Genomic DNA, 17,829 nt, shown 5'->3' on the forward strand with positions numbered 1-17,829 from the left:
GACATAGTAAAGTTCATTCTGGAGTATGCATTGTGAACCACCTGCACTCAATCTAAGCATTTATGGCATACCAATTCTGTGTTTCTCAGTATGGAGAATATTAAAGACTCACTCTTGACTTTCTTGTTGGGGTCCTTGGGCGTGTCCACCTCCGGGGTTAGGATGTAGTTCAGCCAGCAGGTGAACGCCCGGTCCTGTTTTTCCATCCACCGCTCATCATAAAAGATGTTCTTTGCCGCGAATGGCAACGGGTGTCTTGGAAGAGCTGTTTACCAAGAGGTAGGCAGTAAAGAAGAACAAGGGAAAAAAAAGGTTGATGAGGATAACCCAACAAGAAATGAATTTAAATCTAAATTGATGATATAGCAATCATGAACTTCCAACTTTGAACCACGTTATTCGCAGTGTTTGACATTGAACATTTATAGTGGAAATTACATACAATTGACTTAACTCTTAATGTGCCAGGCCCAAAACCCCTAACGTGCCAGAGGTTTTTACCTAAAGCTAGAACGTTTCGAAACTGGACTGACAATGAAATTTAAAACCGCCATATCTCTGAAACTATTGACTGTTTTGAATTGAGTTCTACACAACATATATCAAGAAATGTTTGTTCTTTCATGTCATGCAGTTAGTTTGCCATAATTTCTATCTGAACCTGAAATATTGCAGAAATAATTGATACATCAAAAAATTATTAGAAATTTTTGTGTAGTATGGAAAAAAAAGAGTCAGTCGCGGTTTTTCTTCAATAGAACGCTCCCTTGACTCTGTGAGAAAGTTTTAGGGCAACATCTCCTCTTTCAAATGATAACAAAATTGCCTTCTAGAATTGTATGATTCCAAAGATACTAGCAGTTCATTTTGTCTGAGCAATTTCTCTTTCTGCCTCAGTAATTCATTCCCAAATGTGAGTTCTTTAGTCCCAGATCTTGTATTTGCAACTGAAGTAATGTCCCTGGCCCTGGAAGAGTGTCTTTTGTCCACTTGAGAAGGAAGAACATTCTAATCCTCCTTTTGTCTAAACGGACCGGGGGCAGGCGTTCTCTATTGAAATCGGCTGGCCTTTGTCCGCGTGCAATTCCTATGCTAGCGTGGGGGACGATTAGTGACGTTTACCAAAACAAAAGGATGAAAGACTTGACCGACGAACGAAAGCTGACCCTCTTTGAGGGACAAAATCAAAGCAGCTTCCCGCAGGACAGCATCCAAGCGGAACAATGCGAGTGGAACCGCATAGACAATACACGCTGATTCAATAGCATACACACGCATGGTTTACCAATGAGACTTTTGGTCCATACACATCTTGCGGAGGGTGCGCTCACTGTGGATTTTCCCGACGCGAAAAAAATACATCGAGCTGAAAAATCATGTATTTACTCAAAATTTTCCAATGTAAACATGGTCATATTTTCAGTGGAAACGATGGTTATACTAACCAGCTACCAGTTCATATCATTGGCAGTTTCTTGGTGCAACACATTACGGTATCACAATAACTTAAATGATCAATGCTTTTCTGGCTCTTCTTAGTCGCCGATCGGCGACCATGGCACGTCAGGACTAAGGTCGCCGTTCGGCGACCATGGCACGTTAAGAGTTAAATGATCAGAAAAAATCAAACCAGGAGAAGCCGATAGCACGGCAGAAATAAAAAGAACAAGAAAAAGACAATAAAATGATATTGCGAAAGGAGAAGATAACTTGATACAGAGAAGTAGCATAGGTGACAGTAGCAGTAAAGGCTTTAGCAGAAAAAGAGAAGGTGCTGTCAAATAGATTGATACCTGTTCGAGTGGGCTTGATCAGCTGGAGCTTGGCCATTGGGACACCCTTGACTGCCTTGGGAGCCCTTGGCTTGCTCCTGGTGGGTTTGGCAGCAGCCTTGATGGGAACTTCCTTCCCCGTGGCTGCAGCCTTTCTGAGAGCAACGGTCCTGTTCATGAGCTGGGAGGAGCCTGGCTTGGTGGTGCCTTTCTTGAGGGATGCACCCTTGGCAGTTGCAGAAGCAGTGGTGGCGCCCTTTCTCAGAGAGGTCTTGTGCTCTGGGGAAGGGCGACTCTTCTTGGGTGGGCTGGTCTTCCCGTGGGGATCACTGAGCCTCTTCCTATTCAGCTTGCTAGTCACCACACTCCTGTGGATTGTGAAATCCTCCCCTGGCTTCGGAGACGATCTCGCAGCAGCTCCCGCCGCCCTCTTGGGCGCACTGGAGGGAGACGGTTTCGATTCCTGTTTCCTTGCAGGAACTTTCACAGTTGCAGCCGGACTTCGTCCGCGAGCTACTTGTCCTGACCTCCTGCTGCTCTCTCGAGCTGATAGGCTGCCGGAGGGGATTTTGTGACTTCCTTCTGCTGGAATCTTCTCACTTCTTCCGAGGGAGATGCGCCAGACCTGGGATTGATTCTTTCTCTCTGGTTCAGAGGTCGATGCTACATCAGTTATCTGACTCTCAGGAGGGGATGATTTTGGAATATTTGTGTTCTCTGCTTCTGGTCTGAAAGCTTCGACTGCTACACCGAGTGAAGTGTCTTCTGGAATTGGCTCCACATCTACTGTCCCAGATCCTAACTCTGGTTCATCTTCCACTTGCTCACCTGCCTTGACATTGTCTATCATTTCCTGTACCATAGCAGAACTACATTCATCCTTTACAAAAACGTCATTGTCAGGAGTTGATGGTCCTTTGATGGCTGCTGTTTCCTGGTAAGGCTCCTCATCTTCCAGGGAGTCCCTGTCCATACTCCCCTTGCTGGGCTCCTTGCTGCTTTCGCCAATGACTGGTTCTTCCATCATGCGGTCCGCTGGGCAAAAACTGTCATCGATTCTTGTCGACGTCAAGGGACACTCCTCCCGCTGGCTGTCTGTGCCAAATATTTTCTGTGCAGATGACGCCGGTGTGGCCTCGACATGGCTTATCTCGGCATCTGCGAAGGTCAACCGATGTGGGGCGGCACCTTTGCCGTCGCTGAGCCGGGACGACGGCGACTTTGCCTTAGTCACGGTGGCCATCTGCTCCTTGGACAGCCTACGGATGGGATCCACAGGGGCCTTCTTAACGAGCACCACCTTCCGCATGGAGGACTCTTCTCCCTCCCTCCTTCTTTTGTCCTCCTTTTGCAGGAGTGGAGAGAGACCATCGCACACAGTCAGGGTCTCCCTTTGCGGCGTGCTCCTAATTTTGCCGTCGGCAAAGGGAGACTGCCCCTCGATCTCCGACAGGGCCTTGGCAGTGAGCTGAGGGCTGAAGGCGCACACTTTCCCTCCCACAATCACCCTCTCCACCTGGTTCCCTGCAAATGCGTGACTTGGAGTCAGCACCTGCTCGAGGACAGTTCCCACCGACCTGGCACGAGCCTTCCTCGATCTGGGCGAATCAGCATGTTTCGTCCCCTTGTTGGGGACTTTGTTCTCTTTGTCGGTGACTTCTTGGCAAGGTTTCGGCTGGGGAGACTTCTTGTGGACGAATGTTTCCCTGCGAAGGTTTGTGACAGCGAGAGCATTCTGTCTAGCCTGAATAGCTTGACCCTTGCGAGCAGTATACGTTGATCTGCGATTTACATTTTTCTGCAAAGATAAAAATATTTGAACAAGAAGTAACTGACAGACCTCAAGGGGTGAATAACTGAATGCATGGATTACAAGAAACATGGTTACAGTTATTTTAGAAAGCTGAAATCTGACATGGCAGGAAAATGCAATAGAAACAATATGCTTGTTCCATGCACACAATGTTTTCTTTATTTACCTGTATTGAGTGGATGATATAACTGCATAAAGTAAAGTATTTTTTTTGCCATCATACATACATTAATTATTGTGTGTCTCCGCCCTGCTTTCATGAGACACTTGACACTTTTTCTAATCTCTGAACATGTTAGTTTCTGCAATCAATGGCATTCATGTATGTGTACATCACAGTATCCCTGGCTTGACTGCACACTGATAATTAGCACTCTCTATACAGTGGTTTGGGGGGAGGGGATGAGTGACAAAAAAATAATCATAAAAACAAACATAAGCTTTGGCATATGAGCATGACGTTGTTACATGGAAATGGATGCTTAGTTCAGGTTCTGGACAGTGTTTAATGAACCTTGTCAGTTACCTGTCGACTTGTAAAGAAATCATGAAATGCCCCCCCCCCCCCCCCCCCCCCCCCCCCCCCAGCTCTGCTGTTTCTCGGCAGTACACAAGAATACGTAAGTCTAGGCTACATTGATATATTCCAACTTGTCTAAAGCGGCTATCCAAGACAGTAGAAAAACAGCACAGTTTATTATTTTAATAGACAGGTGACTGCTACTGACAGGGTCATTCACGTTGCTTTTCTCCTGAGAAGGATTTTTCTTTTTTTTTTAGTCGCCATATACAACAGGTGATCACTATTAACAGCAGGTTTGACTGTATTTGTAAAAGTTCATGCACGAAACATACAGGCAACTTCTGCGGTAACGAAGTACTGGGGACTGGGAAAGTATCTATAGAGGACAATCTTTTCCTTTTCAAGTGTCAATGCAGAGCTCTATAAATGACGATATGCAATTACCCCATGAAACGCTCGTAACATATACCTTCTTCTTTGGAACTGACACTGTTCCAAGGATGACGAGCTGGAGACGAAAGGCGCCCTCACACTTGAGGGTGACCAGCTCCCTGGTGACTGCTACTGACAGGGTCATTCACGTTGCTTTTCTCCTGAGAAGGATTTTTCTTTTTTTTTTAGTCGCCATATACAACAGGTGATCACTATTAACAGCAGGTTTGACTGTATTTGTAAAAGTTCATGCACGAAACATACAGGCAACTTCTGCGGTAACGAAGTACTGGGGACTGGGAAAGTATCTATAGAGGACAATCTTTTCCTTTTCAAGTGTCAATGCAGAGCTCTATAAATGACGATATGCAATTACCCCACGAAACGCTCGTAACATATACCTTCTTCTTTGGAACTGACACTGTTCCAAGGATGACGAGCTGGAGACGAAAGGCGCCCTCACACTTGAGGGTGACCAGCTCCCTGACGTTCTTCTCCTCTGTCGGTGTCCAAGAGATGGGGACCACCAGGCTCTCCCGGGCCTCCAGCTCATACTGGGTGTCGGCCAGAGAAAAACCCTGCAGGACATTCAAAGAGCATTTACTGATATTAGGTAGGACAGCAGTGAATTTAAACGCGAATCTGGTGGAATCTTACGAGACACACTCAAAAATATTGGTCAGTAAAAGAACTTTATAATAAGTGTAGAGTAAATATCAAAATGAGGAATTTCGCAGAACCTACTTTGACAAAGTATGCACATCTAACAGGACTGTGGTGCATTCATGGAAAAGCGTCGACAGACAATATTACCAAGTCTATGTACAGAAAAAAAATAATCTTGTACTGCTGATAGGGTTTGTATTGATATTGCATTACCCATTGCTACACACTGGCATCTGTCCATTTTGCACAATCCCTGACCAATAAAAATCACTGTCGGACCAGTGAATTTTTCTGGAATGGACCAGTAAAAAGATAATGGAAAAATCTGGGTACCTGCTGGTCCGACAGACAGGTCGGAAAAGTGCAGAATACCATTTAAAATATCATTCCTGAGCAAAAAATTACCAATTAAATACGAGTTGGAAAGTTATTCTAGTGAATGTCAAACAGTGTCTCCTCTCTCACCTTTGAGAAGGGAAACTTTTCAACCGCCACCTCTTGCGGGAAGTCATGCGGGTTCTCCAGCCGCAGGTTTTTCACTTTGGTTCGGCCGAGGCGGACCCCATCAAAAGACAGCATGACCTTTTTGGTGAAATGTGTTATCTGCAGCGTTGGAATCTCTTCCTCCTCTTCCGCCGATGGCCCTCTCACGTTCGAACCCGGAGCCACTTTCACGGGAGTTCCGCTTCCGCCGGCAAACCACGAGCGGCGCTTCTTTCGCTCAGCGGCTGCCGCGTTTTGTTCCTGCTCGGCCGTGGGAGTGTGTGCCCTGACCCAGGGGTCGCAGAGCACCGGGGTACCCCGCGTCAAGTTGGAGTCATCCATTCCGGATGGGGTTGAATCTCCTCTCACTTCTCAATTTCAGGGTTAGAAACCCCGTCAGACAGTCCTCACGATTTGTCAATTCTTTTGTTTTCTGGCGAATTGAAATTGGAAAACCAAAGTCAATGGAATAATTTCTGCACAGTACTTACAGGGTAAGAATAGTAACTGCCCATGGTGTCTGTGATAGACACTATTTGAGAGTGACAAGTCAGCCCTTTCAAAACATTTTGTTGTCAATTTTTCTTTTCTTTCAATTTGTTTTTTGTTCAGAATGACTAGAGGTCTAGCCCTTCCACAAATAATTTTATTGCCATCCAGTGAATCTCAAGTGCTCAGACACTACATGAGAGAGTGTACTGCAGGTAGATAATCATCAACAGTTATTACACACAGTACATGCAGTGTATGCAAAATTTGCTTTTAAAGGGGACATCCAGTCTAAATATGTTAGTCTGATTAAAAAAAAGTAAAATCTTTTGAGTTCAACAGTAAAAATTTGATTGAAATCGGATGACAAAAGTGATAACATTTTGAAGTTTTGCTTTTCTGCAATCAGTTCTAAGTTGTGACAGTGGATATACAATGTATATGTAATGAGTGAGCTAACCATGTCATAACCTCACAATTTTCCATTGATCGGAAAGTACAAAAAATGCAAAAATTCAATGTTTGAATTGGATATCTCAGCCATTTTTTAAAAGGCATTAAAAAACACGACTTCATCAAACAAACTTTGCAATCCTTTTAGAATTCTATGTATGCTCTTTAACATTAACCATTTGTGGTTTCACAAATTCTAGCTCGCAAAAAAATAACAACCTGAAATCTGAATCCCCTATCTCAACCAAAAACATCAGAAACCTTTAACAAGTCCCATCGGGCCTGAAAGGCTTTTTTGTAGCGCGTTCTTCTACTTTAGACAGAAAGATCCATTTGTCCAGAGGAGTCTTTTATTTTTATTGACGTTATCACTCTCCTACGTAATGTTAGACAGTATAGGAGGGGATTCCATGAAGCCAGACACAGTCTCCGCGGAACATATCCCCGACGACCAGATTTACAGACTGATCTTTTGGTCCAGTTTAAGTTTAAATTCTACTCCATCATCATGACCATGATCAACCCACTCTCCAAGGTACAACGGTAATCATGTAGAAATGCACACCTACCGTTCGCTTCGCTGTTTGTCAATCAAATTTTGTGCAGCTATTGGAGATGCTAAATTGAACCATATCAGAGAGCTTTCATGGAATTAGAAAGCCGAAAAGGTAAGAAAAATGAGAAATCGGAGTTGAAAAGTACGTTGGTCGCGAACATAGTCTCCGACGTATAGTAGTGCACCGATTTCTCAGAGAACGATGTCAACTATTATAATCGATTCTGGTAGTCTCTAATTAGCCGCTTACTACAATATCGAACTTGACTCGTGCGATACGTGTAGCTCCTACTTTCTTTTTCATATTTTTTTCTTATTGTTAGCTCACCTGAGTTGAAGGCTCAAGTGAGCTATTGTGATAGTTCTTTGTTTTCATTGCCACTATCATGATTATCACTTACTATTCAAATTATTGATACAGATTATTCATACCAGGATTTAGACATCGATCCTTTCTTTAAAAATTGAGGCAAGTATTGATTTTATCATGACAAAGTTGATAATAATAATTTGAGTAGTGTTGAAAGGAATAGAATGAGGTTGAAGGAAAAGTGGAAGAAAAAGGTTAGGCTATTTAGGAGGGAGAGAGAAAGAGAGAGAAAAGAAGATGAGCAGGAAGTTAAATTCAAAGGGGATTTGTTTCTAGTAATCTACGTAATTTATAGGCCTAATTTAATAAATTTAAGAGAATAGTATTACAAAAAGTGTACATGTTTACATTGTGGACTTCTCATAAAGTGCTCATTTTACCTAAAAAGAAACAGAATATTGAAATTAAAATGGTAATATGTTTTTAATTGATAAGTTCATCTTAGGGATAGTAGAAAGTAATTGTTTTCATGATAGTATTTATTTTTCCATTTCATTTTTTTAATTATGTACACAAAAACTGCAACCCCAGTATTTGCTTTTGTTTTGTGTAAAAATCCATTTTATTGTGCAATATTCATGATGGATAATTCCCATTTTTTCATATATCTTTTACTGTTTTGTACACATATTACCTGTCCATCAAAAACTGCAACCCCAGTATTTGCTTTTGTTTTGTAGTAAAAATCCATTTTATTGTGCAATATTCATGATGGATAATTCCCATTTTTTCATATATCTTTTACTGTTTTGTACACATATTACCTGTCCATCATTTAGTCAGCAAAAAAATGTTGACAGATATACATTCACATGCAGGAGAAAATTAACTAAAACGATAAAAAACAGACGCATCAAGATCACTTTCTTTCTTCCACATTCTACTGTCGAGCCGACGTAATTATTGTGGTTAAACACCAAACAAGCGGCTGTATCACAGACTACAACGATCGATTATCATCGTTATATCGCTCTTCCACATAATCGATCATCCATCATGCTACACTGACACAGCCGTCGATCGGCGTACTTTTGAGTCAAAATTAGCTACTTTTCTTCTGTAATTGACTATGAAATTTCATGAAACCGTCAGATAAGGTCCATCTTGACATTTCTGATAGCCACAAGAAGTTTTCATTGACAAATTAAGGAAGGAAATGGTAGGTGTGCATGGTGTGCATTTGTACATGATTACCGGTACAACCTTTAACAGTGTTAGTCTAGCGTTAGGCACCCTGTCCCTACATAAAATACTTTGTTGGTGTCAATCATGGTCAATACTGTCATGTTCACGACACCTGAGCATACAATCATTAGCATCAGTAGATTTTTCTGCCGATTGTGACATGCGACATGGCACCCTGGGCCACTTCCCCTGTATTTTTACTGTACTGCTCCTGGCACACGGCCACAGCACTGGTACGTGGGGGCACGGTTTGAACTACGCCGCCACCCACCACCAAAATTCCGTGCACCACTCCGCACCACGTCATTGACCACCACCATCACGTCATAAATCGCCATTTGGATTAGACAGAAAAATCCGTCTTTCCGGAGAAGTTTTCCAAAATTCTGAACTCGTACGGTCCTCCTTATCCCCGACGACAAGATACGGACTTTTTACGGTATGGGCATTTAGCGTGTTTTTACACAAACGTTTAACGTTAATAGACTTATTACTCACAGTTACAGTTTACAGTAACACTACGTACACTACACAGGACTGGACTCATCCTCCCTTCAACTTCATTCGTCTTCTCAAGACATCAAGTCAATGCCTTTTACGCTTGAAAAATGTGGGGTAATAAACGACATCATAACATTGTCTTCAATGTTTATGTGAAGGTGTTAACAAATACAAGCGAAATTCCGCCAAAATACTCACAGATTTGCCGATATTTATCAGCCATCGCTCCACACGCAGCTCAGAATGGCAATCATAACAACATGGTCTGCCTCACGTTGAGCTAGCTAGACGATCGTGCACCAAACGTAATACACAGCAGCCCATACAAATTTCGCACGTTGCTTCAATAGACTTCGAACGGACCAATGAAAGACGCGCTGGTGGGTGCCCTACCGAAGCATTGACCAATCAGCGATCAAGTGTATATGGCCATTTTTAAATGCCCTCGTTTGCAGTTTGATCAAGCACGAAAAATAAACAGCACGCTGCAAAGTCCATTCAACTATAATACGGGTAGGCTTACTAGTGTATCTTGTGCAGACAAATAGGAATGATCAGCTACAGTACTAACTTTAATATTTGTAACATTTTCAAAGTGATCTAGCTTTGTCGCCGTGAGTAATTAGAATCTGATTTCTAATCTTACGTTTGGTTCTAAAAGCCATAACTTTTGTTTTTATAGTGGCATTGATTTTCATTTGATTAATTCTGAACCGTTCACACGATAGATTATAATAAATTAAAATCAATATTCCTTTTGCATAGTCATCTAAATACTTACAATATTTTTCCCTTGTAAAATATTTTGTAACAATGCCGTGTCTTCGGCGTAAAGGGTGATTTTAGTTTGATTTTTATTGATAAACAAACAGAAAAGGAAGGGCACCTTCTTCTTCTTCTTCTTCTTCTTCTTCTTCCTGTTCAGTACAGTCCACCTTTGGTGTATTGTCGTACTGTTGGCAGGCATGGTGTGGAGATCAAAGGGCACTATAGCACCTCATAAGCAAACATGCCGCCAAATATAGGCCCTACAATTTAGATGACGGCTAACACAGACCTACTGGCGATATAGACCTACTTACTTTGAATAGTTAAACATCGTCCTTATTCTATCGTATTCCCCTCTACCCTATGTCCCCCCCCCCTAAAAAAAAGGAAAAAAAAGAAGAAAATAAATAAATAAATAAATGAAATAAAAATGAAATAAAGATACAACGGTAACTTCCGCAAGGATAACTTTAAAAATAGTGAATCAATCTATCACAATTTCAGGGTATGAAACTATAACTCATTGCCCACATCCATTAAATTTGCTTCAGTGGCCAAAGAGAAATGAGGACTCCTGCAGAGGAGTGAGAGCACGTCAGGAATCCCTTCCCTCCAAGTCCTGTCTATTGTGTTTACACATTGATATGTAGTTCCAAGAGCATTCAAGTGCTAAACTTGGAAGAATCAGACTCATGACACGCCCCACAACAATCCACACCTCCCCGTGACTGCCTAACCAAATTGAATGGGGTTTCCTTCAAAATGGAGCTAAGATGTTATATTTTAAGACCTTGAAGTAGAATTTGGGCGGTTTAATCGTATTGGGTGTTATCAATGCAAAAATCTGATTGTAACTTTTTTTTTTTGGACATACTGTATAGGTCTCACGCTATGATCCGCGAAGCGAAACGCAATATTTAACACTCGCAGTGCAATCTGGAATAAGAAGAGGGAATGAAACTGAGAAGTAGAGAATTGCTGAGAATTTCGTTTTGTTGTGTCGTTGACAAAAGGAAGTATGAAGTCCAAGCATGGCAAAAACAAAAAGATTCGTCCACTTTATACAAGCGACGGGGATATATTCCATGGCAAAGTTGAGGCTCAGTTTCAGCATGAACTAATACACCATGATGGACCATGAAATAAGGGCGTTTAAGAAATGGAGTTCCAACTGGCTGTAATTATTCAAACCGTTTTCAGTTTTTGTTTATTGATGTACAAAAGAATTCCACAGGTGCATTTCCGTCTTTGATGATCGATGGGAGGCGCCGTCTTGCTGGGCAATCTGAGGATTCATTTTGAACGTTAACATGTTTACTAAACTTTGCTTGTTTATTTCTTTTAATGAAACGAAATCTCACTTAATGATAAAGCATATAAATCCTGTCCCGAAATATATGGAAAAGTGTAAATCAGAACTATATCATAATCATTATGAAAGTGTTTAAAACTGTACCCCCTGGAAAGCCTGTTTATCACGTAATCCACATAATCCCGACAAATAGAACTGATACGGAATAATCTTAGAGTATAATTTCTTATTAACAGATGTATCAGATCAGTGCCCGGGCATGCCCAGTGGATTAAAAGAAACACATTGCTGTCTGTTACAAAGATAAGATGAAAACCATAATTGTAGTTCGGTTGTTTTTTTATGCCAGAGTAAGGCATTTTTGATAAGAGGATTTCGTGCAATATGATATCAAAGGCCTTTTAGGTCTTAAAAAATGCTCCTGTTATTAAGCCGAAATCAAGATTATTCAATAAAAATTAGTAATTTCAATTAAACATGTGACCGTTGAATGCTTCGGGCGAAAACCTGATTGCCTCTGCGATAGCAATTTGTTTTCTTGCAAGAATTCTTAAAATTGTATGTGGAACGCCCTTTCAAGAATTCTGACACACAATATAATAGAGATATCGGACGAAATTTGCCTAATTCACCTGTACCGTAAAACGGGGTCAATAGGGACGGCGAGGTGAATAGGGACAAAACCGAGAAAAGTTTTTTTGAATGTTCATGTTTCATATTTGGTTGAACTTTTTTTCTTATTTTTATCACAGGATGGAAGGACCATCCAACAGTGTCCAGAAAGTGGTCCTCCTGAAGTGAAAATTTTTTTAAAGGGTACAGGAGGTCCAAATAAAAACTTTTCAAAAAATCACAAAAAATCAAGGCGCCAGTCAAAACTTTTCTGCTCCTGTGGCCATTGATTAATGAAATTCGCTGAAAATGTTCATGAATCTAGCCTATTATGTCCTACAACACACCTTTAAATATGAAATAATTATTCCAACAGGAATTTGTGACAGCACATTTTTTCTTCTCTTGGGCAAAAAAAAAATCAGTTAGACTGGGGTGAATAGGGGCACCATGGTGTCGTTTGATTGGCCCTTTAAATTTTCTGTATGATTAACTATTATAATGTCATAAATTGCTCTGAAATGTTTGTTACACTGTATGTCCAGCTATTTCCAAAAGTGTGAATTTTTATTCTAAATCTCTTGACAAGAGAGCAATACTGATCTTTGGATAGGCCTATGTGGCTTCACTTTTGTATACATAGATGAGAGTGAACTTTGCTGTCTTAACCCTAACTTGGGGAGGAAGGGTCTGGGAACCCCAGCCCCACCCACCCTCTTGGGAATTTTTTTTCACTGCCTAAGACAGGCTAGGACTTTTCCACTTGTATTTCATGACCCTTTTCTCTGTCTTCTGCATGTTTTAAAGGGATCGTACAGTTTTGGTTGAGACCTAATTTCAAGTTTCTAACTTTTTTTGGTGACTGAGAAACCTCTTATGAAATATGAAAGAGCATGTAATTCTACGAGGAATTCAACGTTTATTTGATAAAAATTGGTTTTAAAGTGGCTGAGATATCCAAAAAAGAGTAATTCTTATAAAGTGTGGGACCCACACTTTATTACGATCGCTTTGTTTTACTTTGTTTTTAGATGTTTCAGTCATTCCAAACCCGATTTTCATCAAATAAACTTTGAATTCCCTTTGAAATGGTATGCTCTGTACTTTGTCATAAGTGTTTTCTTGGTATCTCGCAAAAAGTTAAAAGCCCAATTTTCATCTCCACCAATATACTGTCCCCTTAATGCCAATAACACATCTCTTTGGGTCAGACCCATACTATAGGTGCCAGCTTATATAATTGCTGTATAAAGAACTCCCAAAATATCCCCGACATCATAAGAGTCAAGTTACACTGAATTTAGAGTGTATGAATAAGATTGTACATCGTGATTTGCCACTAGAAGAAGTCTAGTGGGTTAATATTTGAGTGCAATTCAATGGATTAGTAAAGTTTTGACTTACTTTTCAATCTTAACCTTTGACCTGATGGGTCACATTTTTTCATATCAGCTCATTTTGTTGGGCTGTTGCAATATTTGTTAAAGATTGATTCATCAATGGAATAGATTGCTCTTAAATGTTTGTATATCATTTTTAAATTCTGTAGTTGTTCCCTTAATCCATTTCATTGGATGGATTGAAAAAAAAATGCCTCCAAATAGCTCTTTTTGGATCAAAAATAGTGTTGTCCCTGTTGACCCCAAATTTGGGGTCAACAGGGACAGCGTCATTTTATCAAAAAACATACTTTTCCCCCAAATATTTATTTTTTTCACAATACCAAATTAAAGGTATTTTAGGTGGACATAAAATCCCCACATAAGATCGAGTCTCTGGGCTGCATGAAAAGAAAAATACAATCATAAGAACTTTAAATTTGTCCCTATTCACCCCGTTTTACGATATCACCACCTTTGGGGTACATGGACAATTTTTAAAGCCCCCCCCCCCCATGAATAGTATCATTGACTGGTGGATCATCCCATATCTTCAACTCCTTCCCCGCTCTCATTCTCTCTGCCTCCACTCACCGTATTCAAGCAATTCTAATTACTTTCACATTATTATCATTGATGAAATGTGCTTGAAACTCTAAGTATAAGTATTTGTATAAGTAAAGTATATAAATATGCGTTCACTGCAAAAAGTCCGGTGTTAAATAGTGAACACCGAGCTGGTGTTAAATTTTCGGTGCTCATTTATGGTGTTAAATTAACACCTCCGGGTGTCATTTCCAAATATAAAACTGTTTTTTAAAGAGTTTCTTAGTAATTGCACTTCTTGTTGATTTTTAATTTAAACAAGACGATCAAGAATTTTACATTAAAATACTAGATTTTTGAAAAAAATGTGAAAAATAATACATTTACACCACAGTAACACCAGCTGGTGTGGTCTCTTATTGAAGCTGGACGGGTGTTAAACCATTGATATGAACACCAACAAATATCAAATCAACATCATGTGGTGTCATTTTTGAATTAACACCAGTACAGTGTCAAAATAACACCAGGTACAGTGTCAAATTAACACCACGAAGTGTCAGGTGAGCACTTTTCAACACCATCACAGTGCATTTTCTACACCTGTGGGTGTGGTCCTCTATTGAAGTTTGATCGGTGTTAGATTTAACACCCATGGTGTTAAATCTAACACCGATGTTTTTACAGTGTTGTTTCCAACTCTGCCTCTTTTCTTCTCTCTATCTTCCACCTTTGTTTTATCAATTGAATGCGCCTATTGTTCAGTTGAATTGTAATAATTGTTTGTAGGGGATCATTTCCAGCCAGCCTCTTGTGTGCTTTCTATGATCCCTCCATTCAAAATGTATAAATGTACCAAGGCAATTGTGTTTTGATTTTTGTAAATGTTATGTTTTGATATGGAAATAATGAATGAATGAATGAACGAATGAATTAATGAATGAATGCATGAATGAATTGTTCATTTTCTGCGAACAAAATCGAGATGTTTATTAAAATGTACCAATTTGAATGATCGACGGACTTCTATAATGCATATAATCTGCCGTAAGCCCTACAGATTCATGTATCATTGCAAATGAAAAATATTTGAATTGACTTATGTAAAAGCAAATTGGCCTATTTCCACAAACAGTAATATGATAATGAAATTATTTTGTCTTCGACGTATTGGCCCTATATAATTATATACGTGTTGAATAGAGAAATGACTTTTCTCTTTCTTTATTATCAGAATTTATTGTTTATTTATGTGTATGTGTTGCATCACTTATATACACTGACACATGAATCTCAGGATTTTACAGTGACATTGAGACCTTATGTATAAAAAGACGACCTGTCTTATACCTGTCCATGTAATGATTAATCCGACCTTCTTGTGTACATATTTTATAGTATATTACTCGTAATGTGTTTCCCAATCACTCTAAACCGTTCTTGTATAAGAAACACGTACATATCAAGGCACACATCGAAACTTACTGTGTTGAAAAAATAACATGCAGGATTTATTTTCCCCTGTAAAGTGCATAACGACGAACTGTAAAAAACTGTACTATAATACACTTCAAAAATCTACAGTCATGCGAGTTAATGTATACTCCTCGTTCGGCGGAAACAAAAGACTGAAGAGATAATATAATTTTGCTTTCAAGATTGAAAATTGTTGAAGAGATGAACAGACACACACAAAATATAGAACACGACACGGCCGCAAAACGGAATCTTTGGCTTAAAAATAGCGAACGACCGAATTAGTTTTGACTGTAATATAACTATGATTAAAACAAGTGGACCTTTGAAGTGATATTAATCGTCATTACTGACAGAAAAACAAAATCAAAGTTGACATACTACTCTCTTTAAAAAAAATTGAGTGAAAATATTCACTCTTAAAGGAGTGAATACAAAAAAAGAGTGAATTTAGAGTGAAATTGGAGTGAATTTTGAGTGAAAATGTTCATTTTCACTCGTTTTGGAGTGACCTCAGGGATCACTCCTAAATCTTCGAGTGATCCCTGAGGTCACTCCAAAATGAATGAAAATGAGCATTTTCACTCAAAATTCACTCCAATTTCACTCTAAATTCACTCTTTTTTGTATTCACTCCTTTAAGAGTGAATATTTTCACTCGATTTATTTTTTTTTAAAGAGAGTATACAATCTTCAATTATGGATACATTCGCGGAATATCTATGAACTTACAAGGAAAACACAATAACATCTAAAAAAAAAGAATGTGAATGATTCACAGGCTATTGTCATATTGTTGCCAAGGTAACGACAAACATTTTGGTACGTTGCAATTGAGATTCTTTCCGTCGGAGTTGGACGTGGCTGGCGCTATACCCACAAGGATATGGAGTGCTAAGATACCCTTGACCACCCCACCCCTCCGTCGTTCCCCGAACCCATAATGGGTTAGCCTTTTGTCAAGGCCCTCTCGCTGTAACGGACGTGCGAACGGAGCGAAGCGAGTCTCTCGCTAACCCACTCGGCTGGGCTTGCTACACCATACAGCGAGAGGGCCTTGACTAAAAGGCTAATAATGGGTATACTAGTAGCGGATCCAGGAAGGGGGGGGGGGGGCGCACCGGGCGCGCACCCCCCTTTATTTGTTGAAAATAAATAAAAAAAAACAATGAGATGAAACCCAGAAGTAGCACTAGAAATAATGTTTGCGCCCACCCCCCCCCCACCCTTTACAGAATTCCTGGATCCGCCCCTGCACACTAAAAACGTTACGAGGCTATAACATGTGTGTGTGTCCGTATGTGTGTGAGTGTGTGTGTCGTTTGCATAGATCGTAATCATCTCACACAATGACAAAGTCAGTATGTAGGCCTACAGAGTTTTGAAGAGGATGTCACGAATTGTATCGATCAAGTATAAACTGTCTATTAGGGAGGTGTAAAGTTTTTATCTCTCCCTCTCTCCCGCTTTCATTCTCTCTCTCTCTCTCTCTCTTCTTTTATGCTGATTTTCCTCTTTACCCCAAGCGTAACCTTAAAAAACAAAAACAAAACCAATTTATTGAAAGAGGGTGTTTCTTGCCCCAAAGAAAAATAACCATAATCACTATTACTTAGTTATTGATGTCATTTTGGAATGAGACAAATTTTTAGATATCATAACATTTGTTCAAATCATTGAATCATTGAATCAAACATGGTGACAGGCCGAATAACCTTTTTCTATGATTTATTAAATTAATTCTGAAGAAAGGAGACAATGAAGTAAAGGAAACATGGAGACAATGAAGAACATCAGGTTCAATGTTCTGTAGTAGAAGAATAAAATGTCAAATAGGAAAGTGTCTTTTTTTTTAGTGGACGTGTAGTATGTCCAGTACAGGACATGCGCTAATAATGATAACTCACAAAACGCCGTGGTAAGATTTGTATTTATAGTACAATGACATTCTATTGCTGATATAGTTAAGGTTGTCACGAATTGAACACATGTGCAGCAGCTGCCATAGCAACCTTTACTACGTTTCATGATGCTTTACGCAAGTTGATACTATGATGACATAAAATTATACGCAAAACTCGAAGAGTCATGGAAATAATACTCAATACTAAAATCACCTTCCGTTATGAACAGGCTCATTCTCGTTTGTGTATAACCTCTTGAAATAGCGATATCAGTAGTTTGTCACAATGATCATATTTACATAATAAATAGGCCTAACGGATTTCATAATTGTGTACATGTGTATAAACTACAGGATACAGGGATAAAATGTTTTTGTTAGCATTACGCGTTCCAACTTCACATGTGATGGTAAATGCAAAGATGCGGGAGTTAGGGGTACTTGTAGGGGTTTTATAGCGACGAATCCAAGTGAATTTTTTTTTTTAACATTTCATTTTGATCTTAGTTGAAATAATCAGATCAAAAGTACTGACTAAAACTAAGGGGGTAAAGATAAATTGATCCCCATTATGCATTTCTGAATAGATG

General features: G+C 39.7%; 1 protein-coding gene across 1 annotated transcript in view; it reads right to left on the reverse strand.

Moving 5' to 3' along the window:
• The window catches only part of LOC139738378 (abnormal spindle-like microcephaly-associated protein homolog), a 36,550-nt gene extending 27,037 nt beyond the window's left edge, over positions 1 to 9,513 (reverse strand). The window contains exons 1-5 of the mRNA XM_071649014.1: positions 9,442 to 9,513; positions 5,672 to 6,122; positions 4,942 to 5,118; positions 1,794 to 3,570; positions 113 to 265 (exon numbers count right to left, since the gene is read on the reverse strand). Coding sequence (XP_071505115.1) covers positions 113 to 265; positions 1,794 to 3,570; positions 4,942 to 5,118; positions 5,672 to 6,031 — 2,467 coding nt within the window. The 5' untranslated portion in view covers positions 6,032 to 6,122; positions 9,442 to 9,513. The remainder of the gene's footprint in view (positions 1 to 112; positions 266 to 1,793; positions 3,571 to 4,941; positions 5,119 to 5,671; positions 6,123 to 9,441) is intronic.
• Between the last annotated feature and the right edge of the window lie 8,316 nt (positions 9,514 to 17,829).

Source organism: Diadema antillarum, unplaced genomic scaffold (genome assembly GCF_040938485.1).
Source record: "Diadema antillarum isolate AM-2024a unplaced genomic scaffold, OU_Dant_1.0 seq00000740_RagTag, whole genome shotgun sequence".
In the NCBI taxonomy this organism is placed as follows: Eukaryota; Metazoa; Echinodermata; class Echinoidea; order Diadematoida; family Diadematidae; genus Diadema; species Diadema antillarum.